The sequence below is a fragment of the Onychomys torridus genome, chromosome 18 (genome assembly GCF_903995425.1).
Source record: "Onychomys torridus chromosome 18, mOncTor1.1, whole genome shotgun sequence".
Classification (NCBI taxonomy): Eukaryota; Metazoa; Chordata; class Mammalia; order Rodentia; family Cricetidae; genus Onychomys; species Onychomys torridus.
This window is the reverse complement of record NC_050460.1, coordinates 7,307,808-7,321,986: the sequence shown is the minus strand read 5'-3', so window position 1 is coordinate 7,321,986 and position 14,179 is coordinate 7,307,808. Positions and strand designations below refer to the sequence as shown.

At 50.4% G+C, this 14,179-nt stretch overlaps 2 protein-coding genes across 2 annotated transcripts in view; one reads left to right on the top strand and one right to left on the bottom strand.

Annotated features, from left to right (window-relative positions):
• The window catches only part of Bicral (BRD4 interacting chromatin remodeling complex associated protein like), a 91,631-nt gene extending 82,946 nt beyond the window's left edge, over nt 1-8,685 (bottom strand). Inside the window, exon 1 of the mRNA XM_036167953.1 lies at nt 8,663-8,685. The gene's annotated coding sequence lies outside the window, so the exon portion shown is untranslated. The remainder of the gene's footprint in view (nt 1-8,662) is intronic.
• Nucleotides 8,686-8,847: 162 nt separating this feature from the next.
• On the top strand, nt 8,848-10,129 carry Tbcc (tubulin folding cofactor C). Its single transcript, XM_036167956.1, has one exon. The coding sequence runs from the start codon at nt 8,951-8,953 to the stop codon at nt 9,971-9,973; it is 1,023 nt and encodes a 340-aa protein (XP_036023849.1). The 5' UTR covers nt 8,848-8,950; the 3' UTR covers nt 9,974-10,129.
• The last annotated feature ends 4,050 nt before the right edge of the window (nt 10,130-14,179 follow it).

Sequence of the window (14,179 nt, the reverse complement as noted above, 5' to 3'; positions counted from 1 at the left end):
TTAAGTCATCATGTGATGTGCCATGATGTCATTAAGTCATCATGATGTCATTAAGTCATCATGTGATGTACCATGATGTCATTAAGTCACCATGATGTCATCAAGTCCTCATGTGATGCACCATGATGTCATCATGTGATGCACTATGTCATTAAGTCACCATGTGATGCACCATGACGTCATTTAGTCACCATATGACACAGCAGAGCTAAGAATGCTGCTCTGGTCAGGCTCGTCTTTCCCGCAGATCTAGGTTCCCTGCACTTGCTATGTCTGTGGCTAGGAACACTCAAGCTTGCTTTCCACTTTGGGCCGTGAAGCCAGACCTCATGACCTCCCTTGTCCACTGCTCTATTCCCGGCACCCAGCACTGGAATGAAATATTTGCCAAAAGAAAAGGAGAGGAGTAAACAACCCGGTTTCTCCTTTCACCCAGTTAGCCCACCTCACACCACGCCGATTACGTTTCTCTGCTAGCTCATATGTTCTGTAGGAGCCCCGTCTCCGTGTCCCCCTACACTTGCATGTCTAGCAGGGTGGCCAGTGTACAGTCAGCAATGATTTCAAAAGTGCTGGAAATACATGGATGTGGCGCACGGGGCAAAGGAGGAGTTCGGTATGGCTAGAGGCAGTGGTGGTAAACGAGGCTGGGGGGCACACTGCTGGCAGCTTACGAAAGGCCTCATGGCCACATGAGGCTGGACACTATGAACAATACGCCAGCAGACTTTTTAAGTAGCATGGGGACTTCAGGCATTCAGGGCAACATAGGGAAGACCAGAGAAAGAGCAGAGGGAGCTGAGGCACAGGATGGGGAGAGGGAGCCAGAGCAGAGAGGCAGAGAGACAGAGGTAAAAATGGACAGGACTTGCAGCCTGGGTGGAGCTGGGAGAGAGGAGGTGCTGCGGGTGACTCTAGTGTCCTGTATGGTGGCAGCATAACCAGATGTGGCATTGGAACTAGACAGGCAATGTTGACAGCCTGGATGCAGGAGCCAGACGGCCTTGATTCAAATCTTAGGACTTGAGAACGGGTTAGCTCCCTGGAAAAGGTAAGCTTGCCCAATGAGGAGAGAGACCGACAAGAAGGGGGTCAGAACATAGGGGGAATTCTGTCCTACAGGTTTCTAAAGGGACGGCAGAGGAAGTCTGAGAAGGAGACAAGAGGTCGGTCCATCAGGGACCTCTGGTTCTTTGAAACCAAACTGAGAGAACAGCAGTAGCAGAATGTTCAGGCCACAAAGAGCTACAGGAGGCCAGGGAGGAGGCCAGCGAGGAGGCCACAGCAGGGAAAGGCACTTGCCATATACACCTGGAAACCTGGGATCCACAAAAAGTGGGATGTGGTGGTTTGCATCTGTACTCTGGGTACCCTCAAGGTTAGACAGAAGGTGGAGACAGGAAAGTTGCCCTGGAAGCTCATGGGTTCATCAGCATGTCTGAAACACTGTCCCCAAGCAAGGTGCAGCTGGCAGTGTGTAAAGGCACTTGCCCTCAAGCCTGACAACCTGAGTGTGATCTCTGGAACCCATATAGTGCAAGTAAAGAACTGACCCCACAAGTTGTCCTCTGCCCTCCACACCTGTACACACACACAGACACACACACAGACACACACACACACACACATATACATACACACGCATATATATACACACACACACATACACACACACATATACACACACACACATACACACACACACATATATACACACACACACATACACACACACATATACACACACACACATACACACACACATATACACACACACACATATACACACACACACATACACACATACACACACACACACACACACACACAATGTAAAACTGAAGTTAAAAAAATTGACAAATGAAAATGGGAGCTAGAGAGATGGCTCAGTGGTTAAGAGTGCCTGCTGCTCTTTCAGAGGACCTGAGTTCAGTACCCAGCACCCACGTTGGGATCTGACACTCTCTGACCTCTGAGGATACCTACGCACACTCATGGCACACACACACACACACACACACACACACATACACACAAATTTAAAAAATAAAGTTGGGTGGTGGTGGTGCACACCTTTAATCCCAGCACTTAGGAGGCAGAGGCAGGTGGATCCCTGAGGCCAGCCTGGTCTACATAGCAAATTCCAGGGCAGTGAGGGCTATACAGAAAAACCCTTTTTAAAAACCAAAATATGAATAAAATAAAAATAAATAAATAAAAATACAGGGCTGGAAAGATGGCTCCATGGTTAAGAGCGTATGCTGCTCTTGGAGAGATCCTGGGTTAGATTCCTAGCACCCATGTGGTGTCTCTCCACAGCCATCTGGAACTCCAGGGGATCCAACACCTCTTTGTGCCTCCATGGCTACCAGGCACATACATGGTACACAGATATATACATGCAGGCAAATTATAAAAAAAATAATAACAATAATAATAACAACAATAATAATAATAAATAAACAAGGTGGAAAGAGAGACCCTGTTCTCAAAAGTTGCCCTTTCTCCTTTATACACTTGCCTGCATTCAAACACACAGACACACACACACACACACACACACACACACAGATTCACAGACACAGACACAGACATTCATACTCACAGACACACAGAAACACACATATGTTCTCTCTCTCTATTTTAAAAAATGACAAAGAAAGCAGTGGGTTTGTGGGTGCAGTGGCACGTGCCTGTACCCCCAGTGCTTGGGCTGCAGCAGCAGAGCAGTGGCCTAGCATGTGCAAAGACCTGAGTTCAAATCCTGGTCTCCTCCAAAACCAACCAAACAAGAAGTCCAGGCCCTACTCTGGGTTTTCGAGATGGCTCAGCATTAAGAGTACCAGGGTTTCTCTGTGTAGCCCTGGCTGTCCTGGGTCTCACTCTGTAGACCAGGCTGGCCTTGAACTCACAGAGATCTGCCTGTCTCTACCTCCTGAGTGCTGGGATTAAGGTGTGCCCCACCACTGCCCAGCAAGGACCCCTGGTTTTATTCCCAGCACCCACAAAACAGCTCACAACTGTCTAACTCAGGTTCCAGGGGACCTGGCACCCTCTTCTGGTCACTACAGGCTCTGCACATATGCAGTACACATATGTAAATGCAGGCAAAATATTCATGCACATAAAATAATTTTTAAAATTAAAACAAAAACCTACTCTGCAGTCAAGAAGCATTGTTCCTTCTCCCACAGTGGATCTTTGCACCTGTGTTTGGCCCTCACCCTCCAGCCTTCAAGGACGGCCCTTATACTGCATGCCTATGGTTTATCTCTTTTCTGCTACAGTTCTCTCCCTTGAATCCTTCCCTCCAGCCTCCACACACACAATCGAAAAGAACAAAGCCCTCACTGGCTTTTATTCCTCCTCCTTCTCCTCCCTAGACAAAGAGCTGCCAGCTGACACTCCTCCTTCTTTTAAGTCTTTGTGATTATTTCCCAGGCTCTCGGCCCCTGACTGTGCATCTCTCTTATTTTTTTATTTATGTGTGTGTGCCTACACACACACACACACACACACACACACACACGCACGCGCGCGCACACACACACACACACACACACACACGCACGCACACACACACATACACATGCGCGCACACACACACACACACACACACGCACACACACACACACACACACACACGCGCGCACACACACGCACACACACACACGCACACACACACGCACACACACACAAGTGCAGGCTGCAGAGGGCATTGGATCCCCTGGAACTGGAGAGACAGGTGGTTGTGAGCCACCTGACATGGATGGTGGGAGCTGAACTCGGGTCCTCCGGAAGAGCAGCAAGCACTCTTAACCAGGGAGCCACTTCTCCAGTCCCATGGAGTGTGTGTCTTTATAACGTTAGCAGCCTTGGGGTCTCCCTGGGTCAGTACTGGGCGTAGTTCCTTTTCCTTTCCTTCCTTCCCTTCTTTTTCTAAATGTATTGTATGTGGCGGTCAGAGGACAACTCTATGGAGTGTATCTCTTCCCACCGTTACCGGGCGCCTTGAGATCCACCTCAGGCTGTCATCAGGCTTGCTTGGCAAACACTTCACATACTGAGCCATTTCCCCACCCTAGCACACTCAGTCCTGATAAACAGGCACTAGATAAGTGAGTGAGCGGTGTCTGCCTGAGACACAATGGGAAAAGTTCCTTAGTGTAATGAGTGTCCAGGGGAGGAGAGGGCCAGGAGCAGAGGCAGAGGAAGTGGCTGTTATACCTCCCGATGAGTATGGAGCCTTTTAAGAACGGGACATACCCTCAGAGATGTCTTCTATTGTCTCTGTGTCAGAAAAGTCAGCATTAGAGGTGGGAAAATTGGCCTCCCCTCTGATAAGAGAGGAATAGATCTCTTCAGAGAACACTTCACAACCCATACCCACGCATAGCTTACTTGCTGAAAGAGGAACAGGTGAATGTCCCCTCTGGCAAGATATCATTAGAAAGCAGGGTTCAGATCCACCTTGGTGCATCTGGCTTCTGCTCTCTGCCCAGCATCCCTGATATATCCCACTGAACAGCAAGAAGCCACATTCCTGCACTGTCCAGGCACACACCAAGGCTCCCTCAATAGGCCACATTCCTGCACTGTCCAGGCACACACCAAAGGCTCCCTCAATAGGCCACATTCCTGCACTGTCCCAGGGACACACCAAGGCTCCCTCAATAGGCCACATTCCTGCACTGTCCAGGCACACACCAAGGCTCCCTCAATAGGCCACATTCCTGCACTGTCCAGGGACACACCAAGGCTCCCTCAATAGGCCACATTCCTGCACTGTCCAGGCACACACCAAAGCTCCTTTCACCATTTGCTTATTTGTTTCTCGAGGCATATAACTATAATATATGATCTTTTTCTTCTTAAAAGGCAGGCTCTTGCTATGTAGCCCAGGCTAGCCTGGGATTCTTGACCCTACTGCTTCTGCTTCCTGAGTGCTGGGATTCCAAGCATGAACCACAAGCCTGGTACATGATTCACTCTTAAGGCATTATAAGATCAAGCAGGAACTGGAGAGGTGGCTCAGTGGTTAGAGCACATGTTGCTTTTATAGAGGACCTGGGTTCAATTCCCAGCACCCACAAAGCAGCTCACAACCATATGTAATTCCAGTTCCAGGGGATCCAACATCCTCTTCTGGTGGGTACTGCATTCACATGGTACACACACGTGCAGGCCAAACACTCATATACATAATAAAAGAAAGAAAAAAATCTAAAAAACAAAAAAGTAAACCTAGCATAGAGAACCATAAAAATATCCAAACCATTGTTAAATATAAGTTAAAGTTAGACAGACAAGGTTGCTGAACTGGTCAAGTGTTAGTTACCTAAAGCCTGAGCCTAAAGATAGAAATAGAGACCAGCTCCTGAGAGCTGTGCTCTGACCCCCATACCCACGGTGTGGTGTGCTCTGACCCCCATACCCACGGTGTGGTGTGCTCTGACCCCCATACCCACGGTGTGGTGTGCTCTGACCTCCATAACCACGGTGTGGTGTGCTCTGACCCCCATACCCACGGTGTGGTGTGCTCTGACCCCCATACCCACGGTGTGCTGTGCTCTGACCCCCATACCCACGGTGTGCTGTGCTCTGACCCCCATACCCACGGTGTGGTGTGCTCTGACGTCCATACCAATGGTGTGCTGTGCTCTGACCCCCAAACCCACGGTGTGGTGTGCTCTGACCCCCAAACCCACGGTGTGGTGTGCTCTGACGTCCATACCAATGGTGTGCTGTGCTCTGACCCCCAACCCACGGTGTGGTGTGCTCTGACCCCCAAAACCCACAGTGTGGTGTGCTCTGACCCCCAAACCCACGGTGTGGTGTGCTCTGACCCCCAAACCCACGGTGTGGTGTGCTCTGACCCCCATACCCACGGTGTGCTGTGCTCTGACGTCCATACTCATGGTGTGGTGTGTATATGTGTGTGTCCCACTCCCACCCCATAAAGAAATAAAACAATTAAATAAAAGTCCACCAGGTGGTGGTGGCGCACACCTGCAATCCCAGCAGGAGGCAGAGGCAGGCGATCTCTGTGTGTTCCAGGCCAGCCTGGTCTACAGAAAAAGTTCCAGGCCAGCCAGGGATACACAGAGAAACCCTGTCTCAAAAAACTTAAAAAAAAAAAAAAAGTTAAATTCCATATCCCTTTTCACTTCGCAAGACACCGGAAAGATCCCCAGCCTCTCCCTGAGAGGTGCACAGAGTTAACACTGTGGTTTCTATACTGTCTTCTTACTCCTGCAACCCCCCTCCTTCCAACAGGGCAGGCACTTACCTCTGACGAGCCGGGATTCTATTAGGGACACATTCTCAATCCACTGCCCTCAAATGTTAGAATGAGGATGCGGCACAGTCTGGCAATGTCAGCATTTAGCAGCCTTCCTATGGTTTTTAACTCAGAAACCAGACACCTAGCTTGACAACTGCCTTGGCCACCTACTCCAGCCCGGCAATAGAAAACCTCATCCCAGTGCTCCAAGGCAACCTCAAATCGACCTCTCTCAGGCCCCACACCAGTCTTTAAAAACTGTCCCCAACACACTGAGTCAATTGCATGACTCTCCATCTTTGTCCTTTTGTACTTAAACGTTATGCTAAACAGCAGACAATTTTCAGCACCTTCCTGTCAAGCAGGCTGCAAAAACCTGTCCATAGGCAGAAACGCAATACTGAATATAGTATTATACGCATATAGTCCACACTTAGAACCACTGATGGACTCACCATAGCTGATAGCCCACACTCCAAGCTCAAGACACCCTTCACCACCAGCTTTCTTAATTAGAATGGAACAGGCTCCCATACTGGGAACCTTAAGCAAAACACATCAGGTTGTTGCTATTTCCTGTAGCAAAATCAGTCTTCTTTTAATCTTCGTAGTCTAAATCTATCTTTCAACTGGGGCTGGAGAGATGGCTCAGTGGTTAGGTGCACTCTGGGCCCTTTCCTAAGAACTCCTTCCCAGAACCTACATAGCAGCTCATTAACTGCCGATTAACTCCAGTTCCAGGGATCTGACGCCCTCTTCTGGCCTCCACGAACACTGCACACTCATAGGGCACACAGAACACATATACACACAGCACAAATACATAAATCTAAAAAACAATCTATCATGAAAGAAAGCAGCGACTCCAGGAAGCATTCCTCTAGGAAACCTGAACAAAGTCATCAGCTAATTTCAATAGTCTCAAATTCATACTTTCGTGAAATAATATTGCTTTAAAAAAGTAGAAAACAAAAGCCTCACCTATCTTGCCCAGGAAACAAAACTAACAAAAACAAGGATCCTGCACGGCTAGCCTAAGTGACCATTGGCTTTTCTTTTCTGTCGGCGCTGGCGCTCCGTTACATCTGCCCTCCACCTTGCCTGGAATTCGCCACCCAGTGACCCACTCAGTCTTGACTCGGAAGAGGAAGGCTCTCTCTTCAACCAAGAATTTGTGCTTGAGGTTTGGATTTTTTTTTTTTTTTAAATGGTTAGGAAAGGAGGCGAGTGGGGTGTGAGGCTTGGAACTCAAGTCTTATTTCCAACTGAATTGAACGGCTCTCGTTCCCTCCCATCTTCCTCTGCAGAATACGCAGGTCTATGGGTTAAATTTCAAGTGAGTTTTTTTGGCAGTTAAAAAAATCCCAATTAAAAGAACAAAAATGGAGGTTGGTAACTAGGGTGGAGATGGGGCTGAAACCGAGGACTGCATGGCTGCCCGGGTCCCGAAGGCCGGGTGGCTGAAGGCAGCATGCGAGGACGCCACCCCGGTGCTCGGCGGCCGCCGCCTTGGGCTTCTGCCAGACACTGCGCGGTCTTGGGTCTTGGCTGCCCACTCGCACCTCGGGTTGGTCCGGACTTTAGGCTAGGCTCGTTCACTTCCGGTGACAAATCCCTCCCACCACCTCTAGAAATAATGTACCGTTCCCCCATCGCCCTCCGAAAGACCGTCGGCCCTCCAGGGAGAGGCGAGGCGCCGGGCCTGGGGTCTCAGCCCCGCGCGGCCAGCGGCCGCCAGCTGCGCAGGGAGTGGCCGCCACCGCACCCGGGAGAAAGAGGGTGGGGGTGGCATGTCATCCTCCCCCGCCCCCCTCCGACTGCAGCAATTGGCTAATAATAATAATATTAATAATAATCTGCTTTTAGACTCCCCCAGGGGCCCCGGAACCCGCTCCAGCGAGGAACCCAGTCTCTTTCATAGCGGTGCTTCGCGCCTTCTTCCCGCCCCAATAACTGTCCACGGGGACCCAGGCGCCCCCAGGCCGCGCGGAGCTGCAGTGGATGGGGGAGGGCAGGAAGGATGAGGGTTACCGGGGCGGCAGGGACCGGTTGAGCAAAGAAGTGGTGGAAGGGAAAAGGGAAAGAAAAAAAAAGGAAGAAGAAAAAACCAGAGGCATGCAAGCGGCTCCCTGGCCAGCTGTTCCAGCTGCAGCTTCCTCCGGCGCGGCCCGGGAGGTGCAATAACCCCCCCTCCATCTTTCTCGCACTACCTGTCCCCACCGCCACCACAAGCACACATTCCTCCCCACCACCCTGCAGCAGATCTCCGGCCTGTTAGGGGGTAGTAGGGAGGAGCTGGGGGGAGGGGGAGGCCTGCGAGTTTCTAACCTTGTTCTTATAAACAAACCCACATGTGCAGCTGCCGCTGCTGCAACTCACCCCACAATCCCGGATATAAGTCCTGCCCCTTTAAGAAGAAAAAAAAAAAAAAGCTTCACCCGCCTGCCTCCCACCCCACCCATCCACCAGGACCTTTGTCTCCCCACCCCCTCCTGTCAGCCAGCCCCGCCCTCCTCCCCGCCCCTCCAGCGCGAGGAAACCAATAGGCGAAGAGGAGATGGCGGGATCTGACGTCATCGCGGCGGACCAATCACAGGGCGCGTTGGTGGGAGGCCTTGCGGAGGGCGCCGGGAGGAAAAGCGGCCGGTAAGGAATCCCGGAGTCAAGATGGAGGGCGTGGACTGCTCCGCGGCTCTGGGCGACGGTGCCGCTGCGTCCCCGCGGGACCTGAGCCTGGTGCCCGAGCGAATCCAGAGGCGCGAGCAGGAGCGGCAGCTGGAGGTGGAGAGGCGCAAGCAGAAGCGGCAGGACCAGGAGGTGGAGGGGGAGAAGAGCGGCTTCTTCGCCGCCGCCTTCGCCCGGGAGCGCGCGGCGGCCGAGGAGCTGCTGCGGGGCGAGGCGTCGGCCGAGCGGCTGGAAGAGGCGGCCAACCGGCTGCAGGGGCTGCGCAGACTCCTGAACGACTCGGTTCTGTTCCTCGCGGCCTACGACCTGCGGCAGGGCCAGGCGGCGCTGGCGCAGCTGCAGGCGACCCTCACCGAGCGGCGCCTGGAGCTGCAGCCCAAGAAGCGCTTCGCCTTCAAGGCGCGGAAGAAGGATGCCGCCGGGGCCGCCCAGGTGGACGCCGCACCTGTCGCTTCGGCGGCCCCTTCGCCGCCCTCGACCAAGGAGGAGGGAGCTCCCGGGCTCAGCTGGGCCTGTGGCTTCTCCAACCTGGAGTCCCAAGATTTGGAGAAGAGAGCCGACGAGCTGCACCAGCGCGACATCCTTTTGAGCGACCTGAGCAACTGCACCGTCAGGCTGCGTGGCAATCCCAACACCTTGCGGCTGGCAAAGGCCCGTGGCTGCAAGGTGCTCTGCGGCCCGGTGTCCACTTCTGTGTTCCTGGAGGACTGTTGTGATTGCATACTGGCCGTGGCTTGCCAACAGCTCCGCGTGCACACTACCAAAGACACCCGAATTTTCTTGCAGGTGACCAGCAGGGCCATCGTGGAGGACTGCAGCGGCATCCAGTTCGCCCCTTACACCTGGAGCTACCTCGGGATCGACAAGGACTTCCAGGACTCGGGTTTAGATAGGAGCAGAAATAACTGGGACCACGTTGACGATTTCAACTGGCTGGCCCGAAACGTGCCCTCCCCAAATTGGAGTATTCTCCCTGAAGCGGAGCGGGACATCCAGTGGGACTGAGCACTGGCCACACTCAGTGACGTCCCGTTCAGTTTACTTAGTGTTGTCACATTGTTTGTGTTTGCGGTATTAGGGGCTTGAAGTTGTGGAAACTCCCCTACTTGTGAGTTCTATTAAATTCATGACAGAGCTAGCCGGCTTTTGCTACTTGGATGACATTTGCTTGCCTCCTTTGAATATGACAGTTGGAAGAAGTATGGCCAGAATGGTTGGGCTCTGAGGGATTTGCTGTTCTTATAATTGGCCACAGAGCGTGCTAAAGTAGGTCTTCAATAAATAATAAGGGATGTCAGGAGAACTCCATCAGTGGACAGTTTAAATGGAAGCAGCAAGCCCATACAAGCTCCATTAATAGGGCTCACCCCCCCCCCCCCCACACACACACTAAAAGTTTGTCCAGTGTAGTTCTCTGCGGGGCCTTGAAGACTCCTTCCTGGCCTGAAGTTTTGAGTGGACTCGGAGAGGCATATGAGCCCTCCACTTTAAGACTGAAACAATCACCACATGTACCACCCCTTCATCTTACCTTTTCCCTTTTCTTTCTTTTTGCAGCCCTGGCTGGTGTGGAACTCACAGAGATTCCCCGTGTTGCTGCCTCTGACACCACACCAGCCTCGAATACCTTTTGTACACCTATGTCACTGAACCTTCAAAACTGTGAAGCAGTTAGTGTTTCACATGAGAAAACATGGAATTGGTGTAAGGTCACAGCACACATGATGTGCTGCTGAAATTTGAGACTAGTGTGGACCCCACTTTTCTTTTTAAAGATTTATTTATGTGTTTTATGTATATGAATATACTATCTGCATGTATACCTGCACAATAGAAGAGGGCATCAGATCGCATTATCAATGGCTGTGAGCCACCATGTGGGTGCTGGGAATTGAACTCAGGACACCTGGAAGGGCAGCCAGTGCTGAACCATCTCTGCAGCCTTGACCCCATGCTAGCCCAGATCTGGCACTTACTCTGTAGGCTGGCCTCAGAACATGGAGACCTCCACTTGAGTCTCCTCCATGCTGGGATGGAGCTTGAGGCTGTACTCCCAGAGGGACTCATCTTAATAGCATGTTGACTACTACTGAGCATGGAGTAGGAAGGCAGGCTTCTGAATACAGGCCAGTTAACTTCTCAGTCATAATCACCTGCTAGCTGTCATCCAGAAGGAATGGAGGTAAACAGCCTGCTGAGTTTTAGTTTTCCACTCACTGCTTAACACCCTCAGTTACTACCTTGTCTTCTGCTCTAGAAACCACTGGCCGGCATTCTTATATGTCAGACTTCACTTTGATTGTGTTTTTGAGACAGGCTCACTAGGGGCCCTGGCCCTGGGCTTTGCTGTCCTCAGATCCCTTGACATTCTCCCCAGTGCTGAGGCTAAAGGTGTGCACCATCAACCTGGCCTGGAAGTTAGTTTTGGGACATGTTTTTTAGATTTTAACATGCCTCCCCTTTTTTTTAATTCCTCAAAGATGAAGATACTTGAAATACCTTACATTCTTATGTTTAAAATATATAAAATGTTCTGTCTCATTCCAAAAGAGGACTTAAAGTAGCTTCTGGGCCAGTGAAATCTGACAGGGTGACAAGCTCATGAGACAGAGCCCAGTGGGCTCAAGGCAGAAGCTCTGTTCTTTGATAAGAAGTGAGCCAGATTTTCCTTTTCTCACCCACTAGCCTTGGAGTGGAACACTAATAATCCTGTCAGTTACTCAGAAGAAACGCCTCTGATAACAGACACAGGTGTAATAAATGTCTCAGTCATGTGCATCTGGTTACAAGGGATACACTGCAGGAAACAACACTTCAGTAGCATGCACTAATGGCATTGCAATTCTTTGAAGACTGGACATTTTATAGGAAGACTCACCACATTCAGAAAAGTTCTGGCATTGGGTAGGTCCTTGTGTAGGTTGGATTTGATCTCCACTACCACTAGGAAAAGGAAACCAGGAATAAAAATAAAACATTGGGGCTGGGGAGATGGCTCGGTGGGGGGAGTGAGTATTTGCATAGCAAGCTTGAGGACCTGAGTTCAAAACCCAAACCCATGGAAAGTTAAGTGTTAGTCCTTCAACCCCAGTCCTGGGGGACAGGGAGACAGGATCAGGAGGCTCGTGGCCAGCCAGTCTAGCAAAAAAGACTGTAGGTTCTGTCAGAGACCCCCATGTCAAAAACTAAAAGACAGGAAGATACCCCTGACCTTAACATAGGGCAGAGAAGAACTCACACCAAAACCACTGAACATGTCTTGAAATTCCTTAGATCTTAGAAATCTGTCATTTGGTTTTAAGCTTATTTTTCCTTCAGACAGGGTTTCATGTAGTCCAGGCTACCCTGGAACTCCTGATCCCCCAAGTGCTGATACTATAAGCATCTACCAACACACCAGCCACAAACCAGCAAGTTGCGAGAGACCACAGAAGAGTTTGAACCATTAGTGCTGGCTGTCTTTGCTGTGCCTCTCTGAGTGAGCCCACAGATCCTCGTGCCACCTATTTCAGATCTTAGGCCTGGGGCTGTAAACCCCACCAGATGAACACTTAGCCGTCTAGTGAGCACCCCATTAACATACTTCAATACTGAAAAAGAATCATTGCCAATCTTTCTTTCTAGAGACTCTGGATCCCCAGCACCCACATGGCAGCTTACAACCATCTGTAACTCCAGTCCTGGAGGGGTGGTGGCTGGGGACATTTGACGTCCTCTTCTGGCCTCCCTGAGCACTGCCTGCAAGTGTGTGCAGGCTTACATATAGGCAAAACACCCATATACATAACAATAAAAGGGGAAAAAAGGATTAGTGTAAAATTAATGTTTTTTAATTTTTGTCTATACATTTATAAACATGCTATACTGAATAGCCTTTTTTTCCTGAGTCCCAATGGAAATATACCCCTTACCTTGTTACCATTATACTTGGAGGTCTTTCACATGAGTGCACATATCAGCTCTTTAATGAGTATCCCGTGTTCGTTTACACAGGGAACCAATCAGTGTCTAATGAACATCAAAGCTGTCAGTAAGCCAACAGCTCCAAGTATCCTACCAATGACACCCACATCTTGCAGGTGACCAGCAGGGCCATGGCGCACACATTTAATTCCAGCATTCCGGAGGCAGAGGCAGGAAGATCTCTGAGTTCAAGGCCACCCTGGTCTACAGAGAGTTCCAGGACAGCCAGGGCTACACAGAGAGACGCTGTCTTGAAAAGAAACAAACAAAAAGTTGTCAATGAATATCCTTGTGTAGAAATGACTCAGCAATGTGCCTTTCTCGCTGTAGGCTAAGTACCTAGAGTGGAAATCACCACATCAAAGGCTATGAGCATCTGCAATATGACATCAGTAATTTTCCTAAGAGGTTTGTTACTTTACAGGTGCTCGAGAGTGCTGAACCTTCCCATCTTTACCAGCACGGCCTGCCATCAGACTTCCCGATCTTCCCAATGTGATGATAGGTTATCTTCTTGTGATCTAACTATAGTCTCTCCACCTCCGTTGTTGAAATCATTTTGTGTGCTGCTACCAGTGTCTTCTTAAAGTACACCACTCCAAACCTTATCCTAGGCTCCTGTGCTCTCAGGACTCACTCCTGGCCAGTGCAGACAAGCCCTCCACCATCTGTTCCCATTTCCTCATACATATCATGCTCCGGCTCGTCTGAACTGACACTCATTAACCACACACGGTGTCAATCGGTGTCAATCGGTGTCAATCGGGGCCCTGGTGGGAAACAGCCCAGAACGTAGTTTGTGAAGAGCTTAACATGGGAGCTATTTACGAAGATGTAGGCAGAGTTTAGAAATGAGATAGTGTGAGCTCTGCATCTTCCCTGGGGCTGGAGCTGTTATCTGAATGAGAAAGGGGGAGGTGTGGGGAGAAAATCAAGAGCTGTAGGCTTCAGTGCCAGAATGCAGCCAACCGGAGTGGAAGTAATGGGAGCCGCATGGGGACGGAATCTCTTGCTGCTGCCAACTAGAAATGTCAGAGCAATGGAGTCTTGGTAGAGCCCGTGTTAATCACCTTCCAGGACACGTGGCAGGTGGGATAAACAGAGACCGCATCTAGAGAAGCAAGTGGGAGATAATTTGGCTACAAACATTTCCTCCCAAACCTCTTGGGCTCTGTTCCATCAAATTCCACAGTTTGGTTCCATGTGTACTGGCCAAAGTTTTGTGTAACTCAAATGTCACTTCCTCTG

Excerpts from the sequence above, each read along its gene's own strand:
- Tbcc (XM_036167956.1), top strand. The coding sequence starts at position 8,951 with ATGGAGGGCGTGGACTGCTCCGCGGCTCTGGGCGACGGTGCCGCTGCG.